General features: G+C 37.5%; 1 protein-coding gene across 1 annotated transcript in view; it reads left to right on the top strand.

The window, feature by feature from the left end:
• Positions 1-20,125, top strand: part of ERMP1 (endoplasmic reticulum metallopeptidase 1) — a 52,765-nt gene extending 32,640 nt beyond the window's left edge. Inside the window, exons 13-15 of the mRNA XM_060155059.1 lie at positions 312-427; positions 16,931-17,094; positions 17,221-20,125. Coding sequence (XP_060011042.1) covers positions 312-427; positions 16,931-17,094; positions 17,221-17,385 — 445 coding nt within the window. The 3' untranslated portion in view covers positions 17,386-20,125. The remainder of the gene's footprint in view (positions 1-311; positions 428-16,930; positions 17,095-17,220) is intronic.
• The last annotated feature ends 957 nt before the right edge of the window (positions 20,126-21,082 follow it).

Genomic DNA, 21,082 nt, shown 5'->3' with positions numbered 1-21,082 from the left:
TGGTCTAACAGATAGCAAGCAGCTAAGCATCAATTTCAAATTGTTTTATTTCTGGGGAGTTTTTATGGTTTGGCTGTGAAGGAATGGATGAGAAGAAATAGGATGGGTAGTGGAATCAAGATCACCTAGGATCCTTGTTCTTAACTTTGGGACGGTTTTATTACACAATAACCTGGGCTTCAGAGAAACTGACATTGTTTATCATATTCATCAGTTTATGTGTTTATTATATATTCTGAGCACTTCCATGAATTATAGTTCAAAATCAACTAATAAAGCAACCTGAATATTGAAGTTACCTTTCCAAATAGGAAAAACTGGTATCTTCCTGCCCCAGAAGTTTCTCCAAAAGAACCTGCTCATTTCAGACTTGTATCCAAAGAACAGACACCCTGGGATTCTGTAAAGCTGACCTTTGAAGCAACAGGTAAGTCATATGGTAGTTTTTTCTTCTCTCTTGTCATTTCTTAAAAATTTTAATACGCATGTATATTTTTTCCTCAAATGTATAATAGTGACCAGCAACTTAGGAAGAACTTGGTGTTTTTAAAAGCAATTGAAGCTGGTTATGATTTTTAAAAGAAAATTTAATAGACTTTATTTTCTAGAGTAGTTTTAAGTTTACAGAAAAATTGACCAGAAAGTACAGAGATTTCCCTATTGTCCTCTCTACCCCCTCAGCTTCCCTTATTATTATCCCTTTTGCATTAAGTGTGGTACATTTCTTTTAATTGATGAGCCTACATTAATACATTATTATTAACTAAAGTCCTTAGTTTACATTAGACTTAGTTCACTCCTTGTGTTGTTTAGTTCTATGGGTTTTGACAGATGCATATTGTCATGTATCTACCATTACAGTATCATACAGAGTAGATTCACTGCCCTGAAATCCCCTGTCTCCACTTATTCACCCCTCTCTCCTCCCTCCCTCTGGCAACCACTGATCTTTATACTGTCTCCATTGTTTTGCCTTTTCCAGAATACCATATAGCTGGAATTACACTTTGTAGCTTTTTCGGATTGGCTTCTTTTGTTTAGTAATTTCCACTTAAGGTGCCTTTATGTCTTTTAGTGGCGTGATAGCTCATTTCTTTTTATTGCTGTGAATGTACCACAGTTTGTTTATCTTCTGATCTACTGAGGAACATCTTGGTTGCTTCCAGTTTTTGGCAGTTATGAATAAAGCTTCTGTACACATCTGTGTGCAGCCTTTTGTGTAGAATAGGTTTTCAACTCATTTGGATAAATATCTAGGAGTGCAATTGCTGGACTGTATAGTAAGCATTTATTTACCTTCGTAAGAAACTGCCGAAGTGTCTTCCAAAGGCAGTATGAATTCCCACCAGCAATGAATGTGAGTTCCTGTTGCTCTACATTCTCACCAGCATTTGGTACTGTCAGCCTTTTGGATTTTAGCCATTCTTCTTTTTTTTTAAATTTTTAAATTTTATTTATTTTTCTATACAGCAGGTTCTTATTAGTCATCCATTTTATATACATCAGTGTATACATGTCAGTCCCAATCTCCCAATTCATCACACCCCCCACCCCCTTGCGGCTTTCCCCCCTTGGTGTCCATACATTAATTCTCTACATCTGTGTCTCAATTTCTGCCCTGCAAACCGGTTCATCTGTACCATTTTTCTAGGTTCCACATATATGCGTTAATACACGATATTTGTTTCTCTTTCTGACTTACTTCACTCTGTATGACAGTCTCTAGATCCATCCACGTCTCTACAAATAACCCAATTTCGTTCCTTTTTATGGCTGAGTAATACTCCATGGTATATATGTTCCACATCTTCTTTATCCATTCGTCTGTCCATGGCCATTTAGGTTGCTTCCATGACCTGGCTATTGTAAATAGTGCTGAAATGAACATTGGGGTGCATGTGTCTTTTTGAATTATGGTTTTATTTGGATATATGCCCAGTAGTGGGATTGCTGGGTCATATGGTAAATCTATTTTTAGTTTTTTAAGGAACCTCCATACTGTTCTCCATAGTGGCTGTATCAAGTTTACATTCCCACCACCAACAGTGCAAGAGGGTTCCTTTTCTCTACACCCTCTCCAGCATTTATTGTTTGTAGATTTTCTGATGATGCCCATTCTAACTGGTGTGAGGTGATACCTCATTGTAGTTTTGATTTGCATGTCTCTAATAATTAGTGATGTTGAGCAGCTTTTCATGTGCTTCTTGGCCATCTGTATGTCTTCTTTGGAGAAATGTCTATTTAGGTCATTTGCCCATTTTTGGATTGGGTTGTTTGTTTTTTTAATATTGAGCTGCATGAGCTGTTTATATATGTTGGAGATTAATCCTTTGTATGTTGATTCGTTTGCAAATATTTTCTCCTATTCTGAGGGTTGTCTTTTCCTCTTGTTTGTAGTTTCCTTCGCTTTGCAAAAGCTTTGAAGTTTCATTAGGTCCCATTTGTTTATTTTTGTTTTTATTTCCATTACTCTAGGAGGTGGATCAAAAAAGATCTTGCTGTGATTTATGTCAAAGAGTGTTGTTCCTACGTTTTCCTCTAAGAGTTTTATAGTGTGTCTGGTCTCACATTTAGGTCTCTAATCCATTTTGGGTTTATTTTTGTGTATGGTGTTAGGAAGTGTTCTAATTTCATTCCTTTAATGTAGCTGTCCAGTTTTCCCAGCACCACTTGTTGAAGAGACTGTTTTTTCTCCACTCTGTATCCTTGCCTCCTTTGTCATAGAGTAGTTGACCATAGGTGCGTGGGTTTATCTCTGGGCTTTCTATGCTGTTCCATTGATCTGTATTTCTGTTTTTGTGCCAGTACCATATTGTCTTCATTACTGTAGCTTTGTAGTATAGTCTGAAGTCACGGAGTCTGATTCCTCCAGCTCCGTTTTATTCCCTCAAGACTGCTTTGGTTTCTCGGGGTCTTTTGTGTCTCCATACAAATTTTAAGATTATTTGTTCTAGTTCTGTAAAAAATGCCATTGGTAATTTGATGGAGGTTGCATTGAATCTAAAAATTACTTTGGGTCGTATAGTCATTTTCATAATATTGATTCTTCCAATCCAAGAACATGGTATATCTCTCCATCTGTTGGTATCATCTTTAATTTCTTTCATCAGTGTCTTATAGTTTTCTGCACACAGGTCTTTTGTCTCCCTACATAGGTTTATTCCTAGGTATTATATTCTTTTTGTTGCAATGGTAAATGGGAGTGTTTCCTTAATTTCTCTTTCAGATTTTTCATCATTAGTACATAGGAATGCCAGAGATTTCTGTGCATTAATTTTGTATCCTGCAGTTTTACCAAATTCATTGATTAGCTCTAGCAGTTTTCTGGTGGCATCTTTAGGATTCTCTATGTATGTATCATGTCATCTGCAAACAATGACAGTTTTACTTCTTTTCCAATTTGTATTCCTTTTATTTCTTTTTCTTCTCTAATTGTTGTGGCTAGGACTTCCAAAACTATGTTGAATAATAGTTGTGAGAGTGGACATCCTTGTCTTCTTCCTGTTCAGTTTTTCACCATTGAGAATGATGTTTGTTGTGGGTTTGTCATATATGGCCTTTATATTGAGGTAGGTTCTATCTTTGCCCACTTTCTGGAGAGTTTTTATCATAAATGGGTGTTGAATTTTGTCAAAAGCTTTATCTGCATCTATTGAGATGATCATATGGTTTTTCTTCTTCAGTTTGTTAATATGGTGTATCACATTGACTGATTTGCATATACTGAAGAATCCTTGCATCCCTGGGATAAATCCCACTTGATCATGGTGTATGATCCTTTTAATGTGTTGTTGATTCTGTTTGCTAGTATTTTGTTGAGGATTTTTGCATTTATATTCATCAGTGATAGTGGTCTGTAATTATCTTTTTTTGTAGTATCTTTGTGTGATTTTGGCATCAGGGTGATGGTGACCTCATAGAATGAGTTTGGGAGTGTTCCTTTCTCTGCAATTTTTTGGAAGAGTTTGAGAAGGATGGGTGTTAGCTCTTCTCTCAATTTTTGATAGAATTCACCTGTGAAGCCATCTGGTCCTGGACTTTTGTTTGTTGGAAGATTTTTAATCACAGTTTCAATTTCATTACTTGTGACTGATCTGTTCATATTTTCCATTTCTTCCTGGTTCAGTCTTGGAAGGTTATACCTTTCCAAGAATTTGTCCATTTCTTCCAGGTTGTCCATTTTATTGGCATAGAGTTGCTTGTAGTAGTCTCTTAGGATGCTTTGTATTTCTGCGGTGTCTGATGTAACTTCTCCTTTTTCATTTCTAATTTTATTGATTTGAGTCGTCTCCCTCTTTTTCTTGATGAGTCTGGCTAATGGTTTATCAATTTTGTTTATCTTCTCAAAGAACCAGCTTTTATTTCTATTGATCTTTGCTACTGTTTTGTTTCTATTTCATTTATTTCTGCTCTGATCTTTATGATTTCTTTCCTTCTACAAACTTTGGGTTTTGTTTGTTCTTCTTTCTCTAGTTCCTTTGGGTATAAGGTTACATTGTTTATTTGAGATTTTTGTTGTTTCTTGAGGTAGGCTTGTATTGCTATAAACTTCCCTCTTAGAACTGCTTTTGCTGCATCCCATAGGTTTTGGATCATTGTGTTTTCATTGTCATTTGTCTCTAAGTATTTTTCAATTTCCTCTTTGATTTCTTCAGTGATATCTTGGTCATTTAGTAACATATTGTTTAGCCTCCATGTGTTTGTGGTTTTTACGTTTTTCCCTGTAATTGATTTCTAATCTCATAGCATTGTTGTCAGAAAAGATGCTTGAAATGATTTCAATTTCCTTAAATTTACTTAGGCTTGATTTGGCACCCAAGATGTGATCTATCCTGGAGAATATTCTGTGCGCACTGTAGAAGAAAGTGTGATCTGCTGCTTTTGGATGGAATGTCCTATAAATATCAATTAAATCTTTCTGGTCTGTTCTGTCATTTAAAGCTTGTGCTTCCTTATTAATTTTCTGTTTGGATGATCTGTCCATTGGTGTAAGTGAGGTGTTAAAAGTCCCCCACTATTATTGTGTTACTGTTGATTTCCTGTTTTAGAGCTGTTAGCAGTTGCCTTATGTATTGAGGTGCTCCTATGTTGGGTGCATAGATAATTATAATTGTTATATCTTCTTCTTGGATTGTTCCCTTGATCATTTTGTAGTGTCCTTCCTTGCCTCTTATAACATTATTTTAAAGTCTGTTTTATCTGATATGAGTATTGCTACTCCAGCTTTCTTTTGATTTCCATTTGCATGGAATATCTTTTTCCATCCCCTCACTTTCAGTCTGTATATGTCCCTAGGTCTGAAGTAGGTCTCTTGTAGACAGCATCTATATGGGTCTTGTTTTTGTATCCATTCAGCAAGCCTGTGTCTTTTGGTTGGAGCATTTAATCCATTCATGTTTAAGGTAATTATCGATATGTACGTTCTTATTACCATTTTCTTAATTGTTTTGGGTTTGTTTTTGTAGGTCCTTTTCTTCCCTTGTGTTTCCCACTTAGATAAGTTCCTTTAACATTTGTTGTAGACCTGGTTAGGTGGTGCTGAATTCTCTTAGCTTTTGGTTGTCTGTAAAGCTTTTGATTTCTCCATCAAATCTGAATGAGATCCTTGCTAGGTAGAGTAATCTTGATTGTAGGTTCTCTCCTTTCATCACTTTAAATATGTCATGCCACTCCCTTCTGGCTTGTAGAGCTTCTGCTGAGAAATCAGGTGTTAACATTATGGGAGTTCCCTTGTATGTTATTTGTTGTTTTTCCCTTGCTGCTTTCAATAATTTTCTTTGTCTTTAATTTTTGCCAGTTTGATTACTATGTGTCTCGGCATGTTTCTCCTTGGGTTTATCCTGTATGGGACTCTCTGCACTTCGCGGACTTGGGTGGCTATTTCCTTTCCCGTGTTAGGGAAGTTTTCAACTATAATCTCTTCAGATATTTTCTCGGGTCATTTCTCTCTCTGTTCTCCTTCTGGGACCCCTATAATGCGAATATTGTTGCGTTTAATGTTGTCCCAGAGGTTTCTTAGGCTGTCTTCATTTATTTTCATTCTTTATTCTGTTCCACAGCAGTGAATTCCACCATTCTGTCTTCCAGGTCACTTATCCGTTCTTCTCAGTTATTCTGCCATTGATTCCTTCTAGTGTAGTTTTCATTTCAGTTATTGTATTGTTCATCTCTGTTTGTTTGTTCTTTAATTCTTCTAGATCTTTGTTAAACATTTCTTGCATCTTCTCGGTCTTTGCCTCCATTCTTTTTCTGAGGTCCTGGATCATCTTCACTATCATTATTCTGAATTCTTTTTCTGGAAGTTTGCCTATCTCCACTTCATTTAGTTGTTTTTCTGGGGTTTTATCTTGTTCCTTCATCTGGTACGTAGTCCTCTGCCTTTTCATCTTGTGTATCTTTCTGTGAATGTGGTTTTTGTTCCACAGGCTGCAGAATTGTAGTTCTTCTTGCTTCTGCTGTCTGCCCTCTGGTGGATGAAGCTGTCTAAGAGGCTTGTGCAAGTTTCCTGATGGGAGGGACTGGTGGTGGGCAGAGCTGACTGTTGCTGTGGTGGGCAGAGCTCAGTAAAACTTTAATCCATTGACTGCTGATGGGTGGGGCTGGGTTCCCTCCCCGTTGGTTGTTTGGCCTGAGGTGACCCAACACTGGAGCCTACCTGGGTTCTTTGGTGGGGCTAACGGTGGACTCTCGGAGGGCTCACACAAAGGAGTACTTCCCAGAACTTCCGCTGCCAGTGTCCTTGTGCTCACAGTGAGACACAGCCACTCCCCGCCTCTGCAGGAGACCCTCCAACACTATCAGGTAGGTCTGGTTCAGTCTCCCGTGGGGGTCACTGCTCCTTCCCCTGGGTCCCGATGCGTATACTGCTTTGTGTGTGCCCTCCAAGAGTGGAGTCTCTGTTTCCCCCAGTCCTGTCGAAGTCCTGCAGTCAAATCTCGCTAGCCTTCAAAGTCTGATTCTCTAGGAATTCCTCCTCCTGTTGCCGGACCCCCAAGTTGGGAAGCCTGACGTGGGACTCAGAACCTTCACTCCAGTGGGTGGACTTCTGTGGTATAATTGTTCTCCAGTTTGTGAGTCACCCACCCAGCAGTTATGGGATTTGATTTTATTGTGATTGTGCCCCTCCTACCGTCTCACTGTGGCTTCTCCTTTGTCTTTGGATGTGGGGTGTCCTTTTTGGTGAGTTCCAGTGTCCTCCTGTCGATGACTGTTCAGCAGTTAGCCGTGACCCCGGTGCTCTCACAAGAGGGAGTGAGAACATGTCCTTCTACTCCGCCATCTTGAACCAATCTTGGATTTTAGCCATTCTTATATTTACGTAGTGGTATCTTATTACTTTATCCATTTGCAATTCCCTAATAACATATGATGTTGAGCAGCTTTTCATACTTATTTGCCATCTGTATAACTTCTTTGGTAAGGTGTCTATTTGGATCTTTTTGTCTGTTTATTAATTTTGTTTTCTTATTGTTGAGATTTAAGAGATTTTTGTATATATGGGTATAAGTCCTTTATCATGTAAGTGTTTTGCAAATATTTTCTCCCAGTTTGGCTTGTATTTTCCTATCTGAACAGTGTTTTTCATAGAGCATTAAGTGTTTTAATTTATTGAAGTCCAACTTAATCACTTTTGTTTTATGGAACATGCTTTTGGTGGTGTGTCTAAAAATCATTGCCAAACCCAGGGTGTCTAGATTTTCTCTGATGTTACCTTCTAGAAGTTTTAAAATTCTGCCTTTTACACTTAGGTGTGTGATATATTTTGAATTAATTTTTGTGAAAGGTATAAGTTCTGTGTCTAGATTCATGTTTTTGCATGTGGATTTCCAGTTGTTCCAGTACCATTTGTTGAAGACTATCCTGTCTCCACTGAGTTGCCTTTCTTTGTCAAAGATCAGTTGACTATATTTGCGTGGGGCTATTTCTGGACTCTATATTTTGTTCTACTGATCTATTTCTCTATTCTTTTCCCATTACTGTGCTGTCTTCATCTCTTCAGCTTTATAGTATTTCTTGAAGTTGGGTATATCAGTCTTCCAACTTTCTCTTCAGTATACTGATTATTGCTTGTCTTTTGTCTTTCTATATATCAGTTTGTCAATACCCACAAAATAACTTTTTGGGATTTTGATTGGAATTGCATTGAACCTGTGGATCAAGTTTGGGAAAATGACATCTATTGACTCTTCCTATCCATGACATGGAATGCCTCTCCATTTATTTGTATCTTATTTGATTTTTTTTTTGGTAGTTTCACAGTTTTGCTCACATAGATCTTGTACATACTTTGTGAGATTTATACCTAAGTATGTCGTTTTTGAGGTGCTAATGTAAATAGTATTGTTCATTGCTGGTATATAGGAAAGCAACTAACTTTTGTATGTTAATCTTGTATCCTGCAACCTTGCTATAATTGTTTATTAGTTCCAGGCTTTTTTTGGTTGATTCTTCTGGATTTTCTACATAGATGATCATGTCCTGTGCAAACAAAGACAGTTTTATTTCTTCCTTCCCAATCTTTATACTTTTTATTTCCTTTTCTTATCTCATGGCAATTAGCTAGGACTTCCAGTATGGTTTTAAAAATGAGTGGTAAGAGGGATAATCCTTGCCTTGTTCCTGATCTTAATGGGAAAGCTTTCTTACCAACTGAGTATAATGTTAGCTGTAGGTTTTCTGTAGATGTTCGTCAGATCAGGCTGAGGCAGTTCCCATCTATTTTTAGTTTGCTAAGAGTTTTATTCTGAATGAATGTTGGATTATGTCAAATACTTTTCTGTCTTTTGATATGATCATGTGGTTTTTCTTCTTTAGCATGTTGATGTCATGCATTACATTACTTGATTTTCAAATGTTGAACCAATCTCACATACCTGGAATAAATTCTACTTGGTCATAGTGTATAATTCTTCTTATATGTTGTTGGATTTGATTTTCTAATATTATGTTGAGGATTTTTACGTCTGTGTTCATGAAGGAGTCCTAATCTTTTTTAAGTTTTGTTTTGTTTTGTTTTTATTTTTTAAATTTTATTTATTTTTGGCTGTGTTGGCTCTTCATTTCTGTGCGAGGGCTTTCTCTAATTGCGGCAAGTGGGGGCCACTCCTCATCGTGGTGCGCGGGCCTCTCACTATCGCGGCCTCTCCCATTGCGGAGCACAGGCTCCAGACGCGCAGGCTCAGTAATTGTGACTCACGGGGCTAGTTGCTCCGCGGCATGTGGGATCTTCCCAGACCAGGGCTCGAACCTGTGTCCTCTGCATTGGCAGGCGGATTCTTAACCACCACGCCACCAGGGAAGCCCGAGTCCTAATCTTTAAGTTTTCCTGTAATGTCTTTGTGTGGTTTTGGTGTTAGAGTAATGCTGGCCTCACAGAATTAGTTAGAAAGTGTTCCTTCTGCTTCTGTCTTCTGGAGGAGATTGTAGAGAGTTGGTATAATTTCTTCCTTAAATGTTTGGTAGCATGCACTAGTGAACCCATCTGGGCCTGGTTTCTGTTTTGGAAAGTCATTAATTATTGATTCAATTTTGTTTAATAAATAAAGGACTATTTCAGATTGTCTGTTTCTTCTTGTGTGTATATTGGCAAATTGTGTCTTTGAAAGCACTGGTCTGTTTCATCTGGGTTATCAAATTTTGGGGCCTACAGTGTTCATAATATTCTTTTATTATCCTTTTACTGCACGTGGAATCTGTAGTGATGTCACCTCTTTCATTTCTGAGATTAGTAATCTGTGTCTTCTCTCTTTTTTTCTTAGCTTGGCTAGAGGTTTATCAATTTTATTGATCTTTTCAAAGAACCAGTTTTTGGTTCTATTGATTTCCTCTCTTGACTTCCTATTTCAATTTCATTAATTTCTGCCCTATTTTTAAGTATTTCTTTTTTTCTGCTTAGTTTGGATTTAAATACTCTTCTTTTTCTAGCTTATTAAAGTGGAGGCTTAGATTATTGACTTTAGATCATCTTTTTTAATGTATGCATTCAATGCTACATTTTCCCCCCTAAGCTCTATTTTGGCTGCATCTCACAAATTTACAATTTTAGTTCAATTTATTTAAAAATTTCTCTTGAGGCTTCTTTGACTCATTTGTTATTTAGAAGTATGTTCTTTAATCTTCAAATATTTTGGATTTTCCAGCTGGTTTTCAATATTTCTACAATTTCATTGTGGTCTGAGAGCATACTTTATATGATTTCTATTCTAAATTTGTTGAGGTATGTTTTATGGTGCAGGATATGGTCTCTCTTGGTGAATGTTCCATGTGAGCTTGAAAAGAATGTGTATTCTGGTGTTGGATGAAGTTCTATGAATGTTTTTTATGGTGGTGTTTTAGTTCAGCTATATATCCTCACTGATTTTCTGCCTGCTGGATTTGTCAGTTACTGTAAAAGGTTGTTGAAGTCTCCAACTATAATGGTGAATTTGTCTTTTTCTCTTTCCATTTTGTCAGTTTTTGCCTCACCTATTTTGGTCTGCTTTTTAGGCACATAGCAATTATACTTGTTTGATTAAACTGATATATTAGCATTTTGATTATACTTGTTAAAAATTATTTTAAGTGGTTTAGAGCTTTCAATAAGTTCACTTTCAAGTAACACTGTACTGCTTCATGGGTAGTACAGATGCTTTATAATGTAATATTCCCAATTCTTCCCTCCCTGGGATTCTGTAAAGTTGACCTTTGAAGCAATGGGTAAGTCAGACAACATTTTTTTTTCTCTTTCTCTTTCACTTCTTCAACTTTATAATATGTTGCATGTGAGCTTTTTTCCCCTCAGATTTATTATCGTGACCAGCAACTTGAGAGCTTATAGTGTTTCTAAAAACAAACTGAGGCAGATAATAATTTTTAAGGAGCCTTACTGAAAAACTTTTAGTGTCAGATATTAGTTGTCAGGTAGATCCAAAACAGCATTTGGCCTGGCATTAGTAGACAGTGTGACTTTATTTACCTTTCTTGGTATATTTACTATGTTTAAAACTAGTAGTTAGCTCCTTGAGGTACTCAACTGGTGTTCTGGCTTCTAAGTCTTGTCTCTCATATTATTTTTCAAAAATACATTTGATCACGTCACTTCCCTACTTAAAGAACTTTTAACGATTTCCTGTTGCCGCAGAATACATCCAAATTCTTTGGCAAAGCATGTGTGGTCTTTGGGAGTTTGGCCCAGGTACCCATTTAAACTTTTTTCAGCACTTCCCTTGGTGCATTCCTTAGCTACATCCAACTGCTCCTTTCTGTCCAGTCAAACACACACACACTCCTGGTGAGAGAGGGATTTTCTTGCTACTACCTCCCACCCAAACTCTGTGTTTCTCCCCTAGGCAAAATGCCAAGATTACTCTGACCTTTCTCTCCCATCTTCTCCAACAGACTAAGCAACTGCTACCCTTTTTCTTTCCTTTGTACATATCTTGATTGTAGCGCTGACCTCCTTGTATCATGATTATTTAGTCAAGGGAGGCAGACATGGTGGGTTCTTATCCTTCTATTCTTGGTGCCCAGTGAAATCACTGACGCATAATGGGCACTCAAATGTGTTGAGTTAAATTAAATTAGTCAGCTTTTTTCTTTTTAAGATGGTACCCAGATATGTGAACAAACACCATACTAGATGTTTCCAGTGAAGGTATTTTGTGGATAGGATTGACATTTAATTTAGATCAGTAAATTCTGAGTACAGATTGTTCTCCATAATGTGGTGGGCTTCATCCAATCAGTTGAAGGCCTTAAAAAAAAGACTCTCCTCCTCCAAGGAGGGGGGGTCTTGCCAGCACAGCCTAGGAATTCAAATTCGGCTCGTCCCTGAGTCTCCAGCCTGCCAGCCCCTACTGCAGATTTTGGATTTGCCAGCCTCTACAATTACATGAGCCAGTTCTATAATTCTCTTTCTCTTTCTCTACACATCCTATTCTGTTTCTCTAGAGAACCCTAATACAGGAAGTTCATTTTTAAAAGTTCCTGCTACTGTTCACTCTGTACTTTAATTACTGAGTTTAAAAAAAAAGGTTGAGGTACTTCCCTGGTGGTGCAGTGGTTAAGAATCCACCTGCCAGTGCAGGGGACATGGGTTTGAGCCCTGGTCCAGGAAGAGCCCACATGCTGCGGAGCATCTAAGCCTGTGAGCCACAAGTACTGAGCCGTGTGCCACAGCTACTGAAGCCCGCACACCTAGAGCCCATGCTCTGCAACGAGAAGCCACCACAATGAGAAGCCCACACATTGCAAAGAATAGCCCCTGCTCACCACAACTAGAGAAAGCCCATGCTCAACAACAAAGACCTGATGCAGCCAAAAATAAATTGAAAAAAAAAAAAAAAAGTTGATAGAAAGTTGCCCAGGATTTTATGAGTGAAAGGTATCTTCATACGTAACTTTCCCCCTTGTTTATTTTTATTCATTCATATATATATGTACATATATATATGTATATTTTTAAGGCCTAATTTACATACATTGACACATCCAGATCTTGTACAGTTCCTTTAGTTTTGATAAAAGCATACATATACCCATGTAACCACTATCAAAACACAAATCATTTCCATCACCCCAGAAAGTTCCCTTACACTAAAGTCTCCCTGCCCTGGAGAAGCAACTTTCTGATTCCTACATTGACAGACTCGATTTGCCTGCTCATTCTTGAACTTCATATTCATGGAATCATCCAGTATGTAATATTCTGTGTCTGGTCGTTAAGCATAATGTGTTTGAGATTGAGCTGTGTTGTTTTTGAGTATCAGTATTTTGTTCCTATTCATTGCTGAGTAGTATTCAGTGCATGACTATACCACAGCTTATCATTCTCTTGTTGATGGACACCTGGGCAGTTTCCAGTTTGGGGCTAATATGAATAAAGCTATTATGAACATTCTTGTACAAAGCTTTTTGGGAATATGTCTTCCACTTCTCTTCTTGGATAAATATCTAGGAGTGGAATTGTTTGGTTCATAGGACAGACTTACGTTTAACTTTTTTAAATTGTTTTTTTCAGTTTTTCACTCCCACCAGTAGTATACGAGAGTTCCAGTTACTCCACATTCTCACCAGAATTTACTGTTTTTTTTCATTTTATCATTTCTTGTGGGTGTTTAGTAGTAGTACCTCTTGCATTCCTCTGATAATTAAGATGTGGAACACTTTTATAAGTGTTTACTGGCCATTCACCTGTTTTCTCATGTCTTTTTCCCTTTTAAAAACTGAGCTTGTTGTCTTATAGGACATACATTCATACATTCTAGATAAAATCCTTTATCAGATAACTGGTGTTATCAAGATTTCTTGCCCATTCATTTTCTTAATGATGTCTTCTGATGTGAAGAAGTTTTAAATTTTTATGAAGTCCATTTTATCAGGTTTTTCTTTCAGGATTAATGCTTTATGTATCTTCCAAAAAAAGCTTGCCTACCCAGAGATCATGAATTTAGACTTTTCCTTTTAGAAACTTTATAGCCTTAAGCTTTTATGTTTAGGCCTAGGATGCACCTTGAGTTAATTTCTGTATATGGTGTGAGGTAGAGGTCAAGGTCCTTTTTCCTTTATAGATATCCAGTTGTTCTAGCATCATCTGTTGAAAAGACTTTGCTCACAGAATTGCTTTGGTGCCGTTGTCAAAAATTATTTGACTGTGTACGGTACTGGCACAAAAACAGAAATATAGATGAATGGTACAGGATAGAAAGCCCAGAGGTAAACCCATGCACATATGGGCACCTAATTTATGACAAAGGAGGCAAGAGCATACAATGGAGAAAAGACAGCCTCTTCAGTAAGTGGTGCTGGGAAAACTGGACAGCTACATGCAAAAGAATGAAATTAGATCACTCCCTAACACCATACACAAAATTATTTGACTGTATATACCTCAGCTTTGCCCACTTTTTACTGAAATTTCTCTTCTACAAGTAGTTTGTTTGGTTTTTGTATTTTCATTCAGTTTAACACAGCAGGGACTTGAAAATCTTGTAAGTGAGGGAAGCTGGAGGACACAAGATGGTAGTAGTGAAATAATATTTGGTAGTTAACCAGTGGGATGAAGCACTTACGGGAAGGAAGTGCCTTAGCTGACACTTCTGAAGGTGAATACTTCTGTTTTCTAGGCTTTAAAATTTTAATTAGAAATAAATTTATTTTGCACTAATTGGTTTTCTTGTTCATGCCAGTAATTTTTTATTTTATTTAAATGCCAGCCTATATAAAAAGGAAGCACAGAAAAATTCAAACCTTTCTCTATCCTTTATGCACCATTTGGAGAATTCCAATAAAATTCAGGTTCCTGGCAGGCAGGTTGTATACCTACTGCCCTGTGTTTTGTGAGTACAAATGACAAGAAATCATTTTGTAAAAAAATTATTTTTTGACGGTACGTGTGCAGGTCTGTTTGTGCGTCAGTTACCACACTTTTAATTACAGAAGCTTTATAATTTAATGATTGGGAGAGTTAAGATCCTTTGTAGTTTTTGTTTTTTAGTATCTTCCTTGCCATTTTTTGCATGCTTATTTTTCCATAATTTTAGTATTTAGAATTTTAGTATCATCTAATATAAAACATATTGCTAATTGGTATTTAGGGGAGTATCATAATAAATTTATAAATTAAGGAGACCCTGACATACAATGTTGAATCACCCTATCCTGAACCTGGAAATGTCTTTGCATTTGTTCGATCAGTTCTACTTTCATGTCTTTCAGGAGTGCTATAAAGGTTTTGTTGCTACTATCATTATGTCCTCAAACTGGCTATATTTTTTATGTATGAAGGCAGTTGACGTCTGTATGTCAATTTTGTATCTTGCTACCTTTCTGAATCTTGTTTTAGTTAACCACTGATACTAGGGTTCTCCAGGTATACCAGGAATTGCCAACATTTAAAGGGCCAGATAGTAAATATTTTAGGCTTTGCCATATGTTTCCATGATAGATTCTTGTTTGTTAACCACTCTTTAAAAACGTAAAAACCATGCTTAGCCTGAGAGCCATACAAATACAGACCTCAGGTGTATAGTTTGTTTACTACTGCATATCATCTGCAGATAATTTTTCTTTACCAACTCTTATGCCTCTAATTGATTTCTGTCTAAATAGCTAATATTTCTAGCATAGGATAGAACTGTTGTGGAGATGGTGAGCATCCTTGCCTTGTTCTTGATATTAGAACCAAGGTCTCTAGTGTTTTCCTATTATATAAGATATTGACGTTAGGACTAAGGTATATATTTTTTAATCATGTTAAACAAGCATTCATCACTTGTCATTCCTTGAATTTTTTTTTAGGGAATGTATTTTAGATTTTAATTTTGTGAAAAGCTTTTTTAGCATCTACAAAACTGATGATGGGATTTTTCTTCCTTGGGTCTTTTAAGTAAATGGTGTATCTTACCAGGTCACACATAGGCTATTATTTTCTTAATGTGATATTGGATTTGTTTGCAAATATATTATTTAGAAATTCCACATCAGTGTTCATGAGTGATATTGGTTTGTGTTGTTTGGGGTTTTTTTTTGGGGGGGTGGGTTGGTACTGTCCTTATCAGATTTAGGTATACATCATAAATGTATTGAATGTTACACATCATAAAAACAGTTGGTTTTCATTTTCTTGCAACAGTTTATGGTGCATTAGAATTATTTTGTTGAAAAGTTGGCTTGAATTCCTTTCTAAACTCACCTGGGCCTGGTGCTTTTCCTTAGGGTAGTTTCTTAATAATTTTTCTAGGGAAATTGGTTTGCTTTAGCTTTATTATCTGTTTATTATCTCTGCTCTAGCTTTATTATCTCTTATCAGTTTTGATAATCTATATTTTCCTAGCAGAATAGCCATTTCATGTGGGTTTTCAAACTTACAGAGGGCGGCAGAGTGGTTATGTGTGATTTTTTAAACAACTTCTGCTTATTTTTCTTATTTCTCTTTGTGTATATACTTGTTTTCTCTGCTCCACTCTCCTTTCCCTCCGTCTCTTTTCCAATCAGGTTACTTAGTGGTTGTCTTGTTAATTTAAAAAAATAACAGATTTTTGATTATTAGGTCTGTTTCTTCTATTCTCTATTTCATTGATTTCTAGTTTTTCCTTTCTTGTCTTTTTAAAAACTCTGTCCACTTGCCTGAAATAACCTTCGTTTTTTACGCTTTCTGAATCTCTTTAAGTATGTTACAGTATGTGATTAGGTCTAGCTTTGTAAGCTAAGTTAAACTTTTTTTTCTTTTAGCAGCTGGGTTAGGTCTTTTCACATTTATTTTTACTGTATAATACTTTTGGTCTCAAAAATATTTATAATTACGTGTGTTTTATCTGCTATATTCCTTTTTCTATGATGTGCTGTCTTGCTCTTGAAAAAGGTAGTTTCTGGCATATAATGTTTATATTTTTGTTTTGATTGCCTGTTATTTAACCTTTTACTATCTGTGTGTCAGTGTTTAATTGTATTCTTTAACTCTATTAGCTTATACCACAGTTTATCTGCTTTGCCCTTTCCCTCTGTGTTTGTTACATGCAACATTTGCCCATTAGCCTTCCACCCTCACCTCAATATTTGTTTGTCTTAATAATGTATGTGGATATATGAAAATCCTGTCAGTTCTTTTGCTATAGTTTTTGCAGTTATCTCTCGGGTTAGATGAAGCTTATTCTCTAGATTTCTGAAGAAGGGCTCACGAGTGGTAAGGTTCTTCCATGTTTAAATGACCAGACCAAGATGTAAACAGAGGTTTTCTCATTATAAATTCTGTGCCTTTTCTGCCGCACCTCATTACTTACCTTTGTTGATACACACTGAACGTCCAACCTGGCACCTTTTTTAGGTTTGTACTGAGTGTCTTAAAAGTGATATAAAGCATTGAACTTCGTAGTCTGCTTTGGGTGGTGGGTTTCTTTTCTTGTTGCTTTTTCAAAGATTGTTTTAACTATTCTTCCTTCCTCTTATCGTACAGGACCAAGCCATATGTCATTCTACGTCCGAACCCACAAAGGGTCTACACTTTCTCAGTGGTCTCTTGGCAATGGCACCCCAGTCACGAGTAAAGGAGGGGACTACTTTGTATTTTATTCCCATGGACTCCAGGCCTCTGCATGGCAGTTCTGGATAGAAGTACAGGTGGGAACTTCCCAGTATTGCTGGTATTACTGATCAGGTTTCCAGGTGGTATTTGGCAAGAATCTTGGGATCAGTCAGTGTTCTTGCCTTCCTAGCACTAGAGAAGTAACTAATTTTCTCCTCCAGGTCTCGGAAGAACAGCCTGAAGGAGCGGTCACTGTGGCCATTGCTGCCCACTATCTTTCTGGGGAAGACAAGAGATCCTCCCAGCTGGATGCTCTGAAAGAGAAGTTCCCAGATTGGACATTTCCCTCTGCCTGGGTGTGCACCTACCATCTCTTTGTGTTTTAGTCTTGTGGATGAGCTCTAAGTACATGCCCACGGTTTCTCCTGGTGTTTCATGGATGTTTGTATGTAAGTCAATGAATTAATGAGCATATGTTCAAAGAGCTTTGTGGTCTAACACTCTTCAGGGCCCAGCACTGTCTGTAATGGTTATGCTGTGGGGTAGTGTGCATGGCCCTTCTGACACTTGAAAATACCAGTTTTCTGGCACTTAAGCACATGTGGGTACTGCCACTTACCTACATAGGTCATTTTGTATGACCTTAAGGACGAAAGCCAACAAACCACTTTAATAGTTGTCCCCTTAGGATCATGAAAGATGCAGAAGGTACTGTAAGTCCACTGTTAATGAGACAAATGACATTTCCAGTTAAAGCCCAAGAGCATTTTTTTTGTGTCATTGGATGGTAGGTTAAATATCATTCACAGGAGTAATGATTCCCCTTGAGGCCTAACTCTGTAGGTCATTAGAAGGTAACTGCGGTAAAGACTGGGGAAGCACCATTGGGCTTTTGAGGCCCCAGCCTGTGCCGAGAGCTCTGCTTCTGCATGCAGCCTTTAGTGTGCTTTGCATCTCTGAAGCCCCGGTCCTCTGATGTGGAAACCTGTGTGAGTTGGGGACTCCTGTCCTTCTGACAAGTGGTCACTGAGCTCCATCATTGTAATGTTTTTCTGAGGTTGCTTTTTCAATGCCTGTTTCCCTCTGAAACATATATTTTCCTCCTCTCCACACCTCACCATTGTGAGAAGAGCATTTGTCTAGTTACCTTTCCCTCTGAGTTGCACAGGCCCTTTTGGTTTAGAATATTGTTCGTGCAAGTATATGATGTTCGTGCAAGTATATGATGTTAACTTCCTTCTTCAGAGCACTAGTTGCCATGGTGGCTATTCTGGGGTGGGAGGAGAGTGGGGTCGGGAGTGGCTGGGCGTTTTATATTTATTCTCACTTTTTAGGAGTCTTCTGTTATCCAAGGTTAATCCTTCAGGGCATAATTTTATTGATGCACTGGGTCCTTATTTTTGTCTGTTTTCCAGCCAGTTGAACATAGTCTCTCACTAACTTACTGTGTTCAGCAGAGCTGGCTTTCCTGAGACTTGAGGCTGTGGCTTGTACTGGAATGTCCTTCTGTAACTGTCCTTAGAGTTGTCGGTGTTCAGATCCTGCATGATGGCAGCTCTAGGACTTAGAGGTACTTTTCATGTTGAGGAAGATGGCTGTTGGCTTCCTGGCTCCAGCAGTGGAAGAGTTTGATTAGAGCAGTGGTAAATTCTGCTAGCTTTCTTTTCTCCATTAAAAATGTAAAAAGACAATTTTTGCATTTAGCAAGCCTAGGCCAAAAAAAACATTTTAAAGAAAAGCCAGAGTAAAACAAAAAAAGTGGCACTCGGATCTGCCTGAACAGAAGGAGCATACATAGTAAGTGTGCACTGTGGAAGAAAATACTTCTTGAAGCTGCTTGTGGGATGTATACAGTGTGCTTTCTGAATCATGCTCCTCATATACTGCCTGCCTCATTTGTGACTCCTTAAAAACTGACCGAGCCCACACAGACAGCAGGGTTGCAGCCAGAGCTGAATGGTAACATGCTGTCACATGCGTGGACACTGGAACCATTGCTTTTCCTGGACTTTGTAGGAACCATATAGAGTTGATCCTTGAACAACCTGGGGATATGAAGTGCTGACCACTGTGCAGTTGAAAATTTGCATATTACTTTACAGTCATACCTCTGTATCCAAGGTTCTACAGCCATGGATTCAACCAACCACGGATCATGTAGTACTGTAATACCCGTTTATAATCTGCGTATAATTGGACCTGCACCGTTCAAACCCATGTTGTTCAAGGGTCAGCTGTATCACTAGTCTTGGGTGCTTCACATGTCAGGCAGTACACATAAGGTTTGCAGTGTTTATAGCTTTTATAGACTCATCAATTGTGGAGAAAAAAACATCTAAACAAATTTCAAAATACAGGCATATTTTCTGTTCCTGTGGTTAATATGAAATAGATTAATGGAAATTATTTATAGGAAAAAGAAAAGCAAAATCACAAGTGTTGAAGAAGGACATTACGTGAGAAACCAATAGTTCCCTGTTGTTACTCCATTTCAGTAATAATCATGGTTTTCTTTTTGCCTTTGAGTTATTTTCCTATGCGAACAATTCTCTCTTGTTTTGGTTTTCTTTGGCATTATAAAGCTCTGATTATCGTACAAATGCTCACTAGTCTCATGGCATGCTTAATATTCTGGGGGACTATTTTAATGCCAAAAGTGGTTAAGTAATTATACACAATATCATGGCTCTGTTAAGAACACCGTCAGATCAGCAATCTCTGAGATTAAAGAACTTGTTAGTTTCTTGAGTATCTGATTTGAATGACTCATTTCTAAAAGGGTCTTTTCAAATTCTAATGCATTTCCTACAGAATTTAAAATGTACAGTACTGCACATTCAGGGAAAGTGTGAAGGGTTGCGATTTTGAAGAAATCCTTAAAATTTACATTGTGTCTGACCTAAGATTGTTGCATGAAGTTTTTCTGTTTCCACACTTTAGCAGATGTAAATAAGCACTATAGAGTCCTAAAATGTCACCACTGAGGGAGCCACTACTTACGAAGCCAGACTGCTGACTCAGGAAGCTATAGAAAAAAATGATTATGTCTTTTTCTTTCAACTTGTTTGCTAAGATTAATTATTGCCTTACACTTTAACTGAAATAAACTTTTTAACATACAAGTTAGTATCTTTAACAGAGAAACGGATCTTTATTTTGTTTTCCTGTATCCCCCATATTTGAAGGGTATAGAGCCTTTTAAAAAGACCTAGATGGCTCATGTGGTATCATTGATATTTTAATGGGTCATGTGAGCAAAGAACTCAACATGGCTTCAACTGGAATCCATTTTACTGTGGAATGAAATTGTGCATCTGAATTTCACAGAAATCAATGGCCTATCAATCAATCATTTGGTAAATATTGAGCTACAGCATACTTAGCAGTTTTAGCATTGCCACTGGCAAAGAAAATCACTGAAGGGCTAATAAATGATATTCTTTCATTCTTTAAGTGATTGATAGGGATAGGAGGGAGGGAAGAAAATATGGTCTTTCAGCCAGAGAGTAACCCACTGCACATTCCAATCTTCACACAAGGAAGGGTCACCACCAGTCCCCAAACAGTGTACCACTTGTGAGCTCCCAGAGCTCTGTGCAAGTTACTTCCCTTCCTAAGTGAATTCCCTCCGAATAACTTCTATTCTTAAATACACCTTGCCTTCTTTTAGGGCCAGTAAAGCCAAAATGCATCTATGCCTCTTTACCTCTGTTTTTGTTCGAAAAAACATCTTGGGCATTTTTGAAGTGCATCAGTACTTTTTTTGATACCACTACTTCCTGATTTGATTGATTGGTAAAAAATACAATAAGCATGTTGATAATTTTTCTCCAAGTTTGGCCGTACACCATGACCAAATAGATGTATACCAGGAATGGAATGTTGGTTTAACACCTCAAAAAACCAATGTCACATACCAGGTTATTAGAATAAAGGACTACAGTATAATCTCAACAGATGCAAAACTCAACAGCTAAAACATCCTAATTTATGAAAGACTCAATACTTACTTACTTACTCCCTAACGTCAGAAGGACAAGGGTATCTACTATTGCCACTTGAATACTGTATTGGAGGCTCTGG

Source organism: Lagenorhynchus albirostris, chromosome 7, assembly GCF_949774975.1.
Source record: "Lagenorhynchus albirostris chromosome 7, mLagAlb1.1, whole genome shotgun sequence".
NCBI classification, from domain to species: Eukaryota; Metazoa; Chordata; class Mammalia; order Artiodactyla; family Delphinidae; genus Lagenorhynchus; species Lagenorhynchus albirostris.
This window is presented reverse-complemented; position numbering and strand designations above follow the sequence as displayed.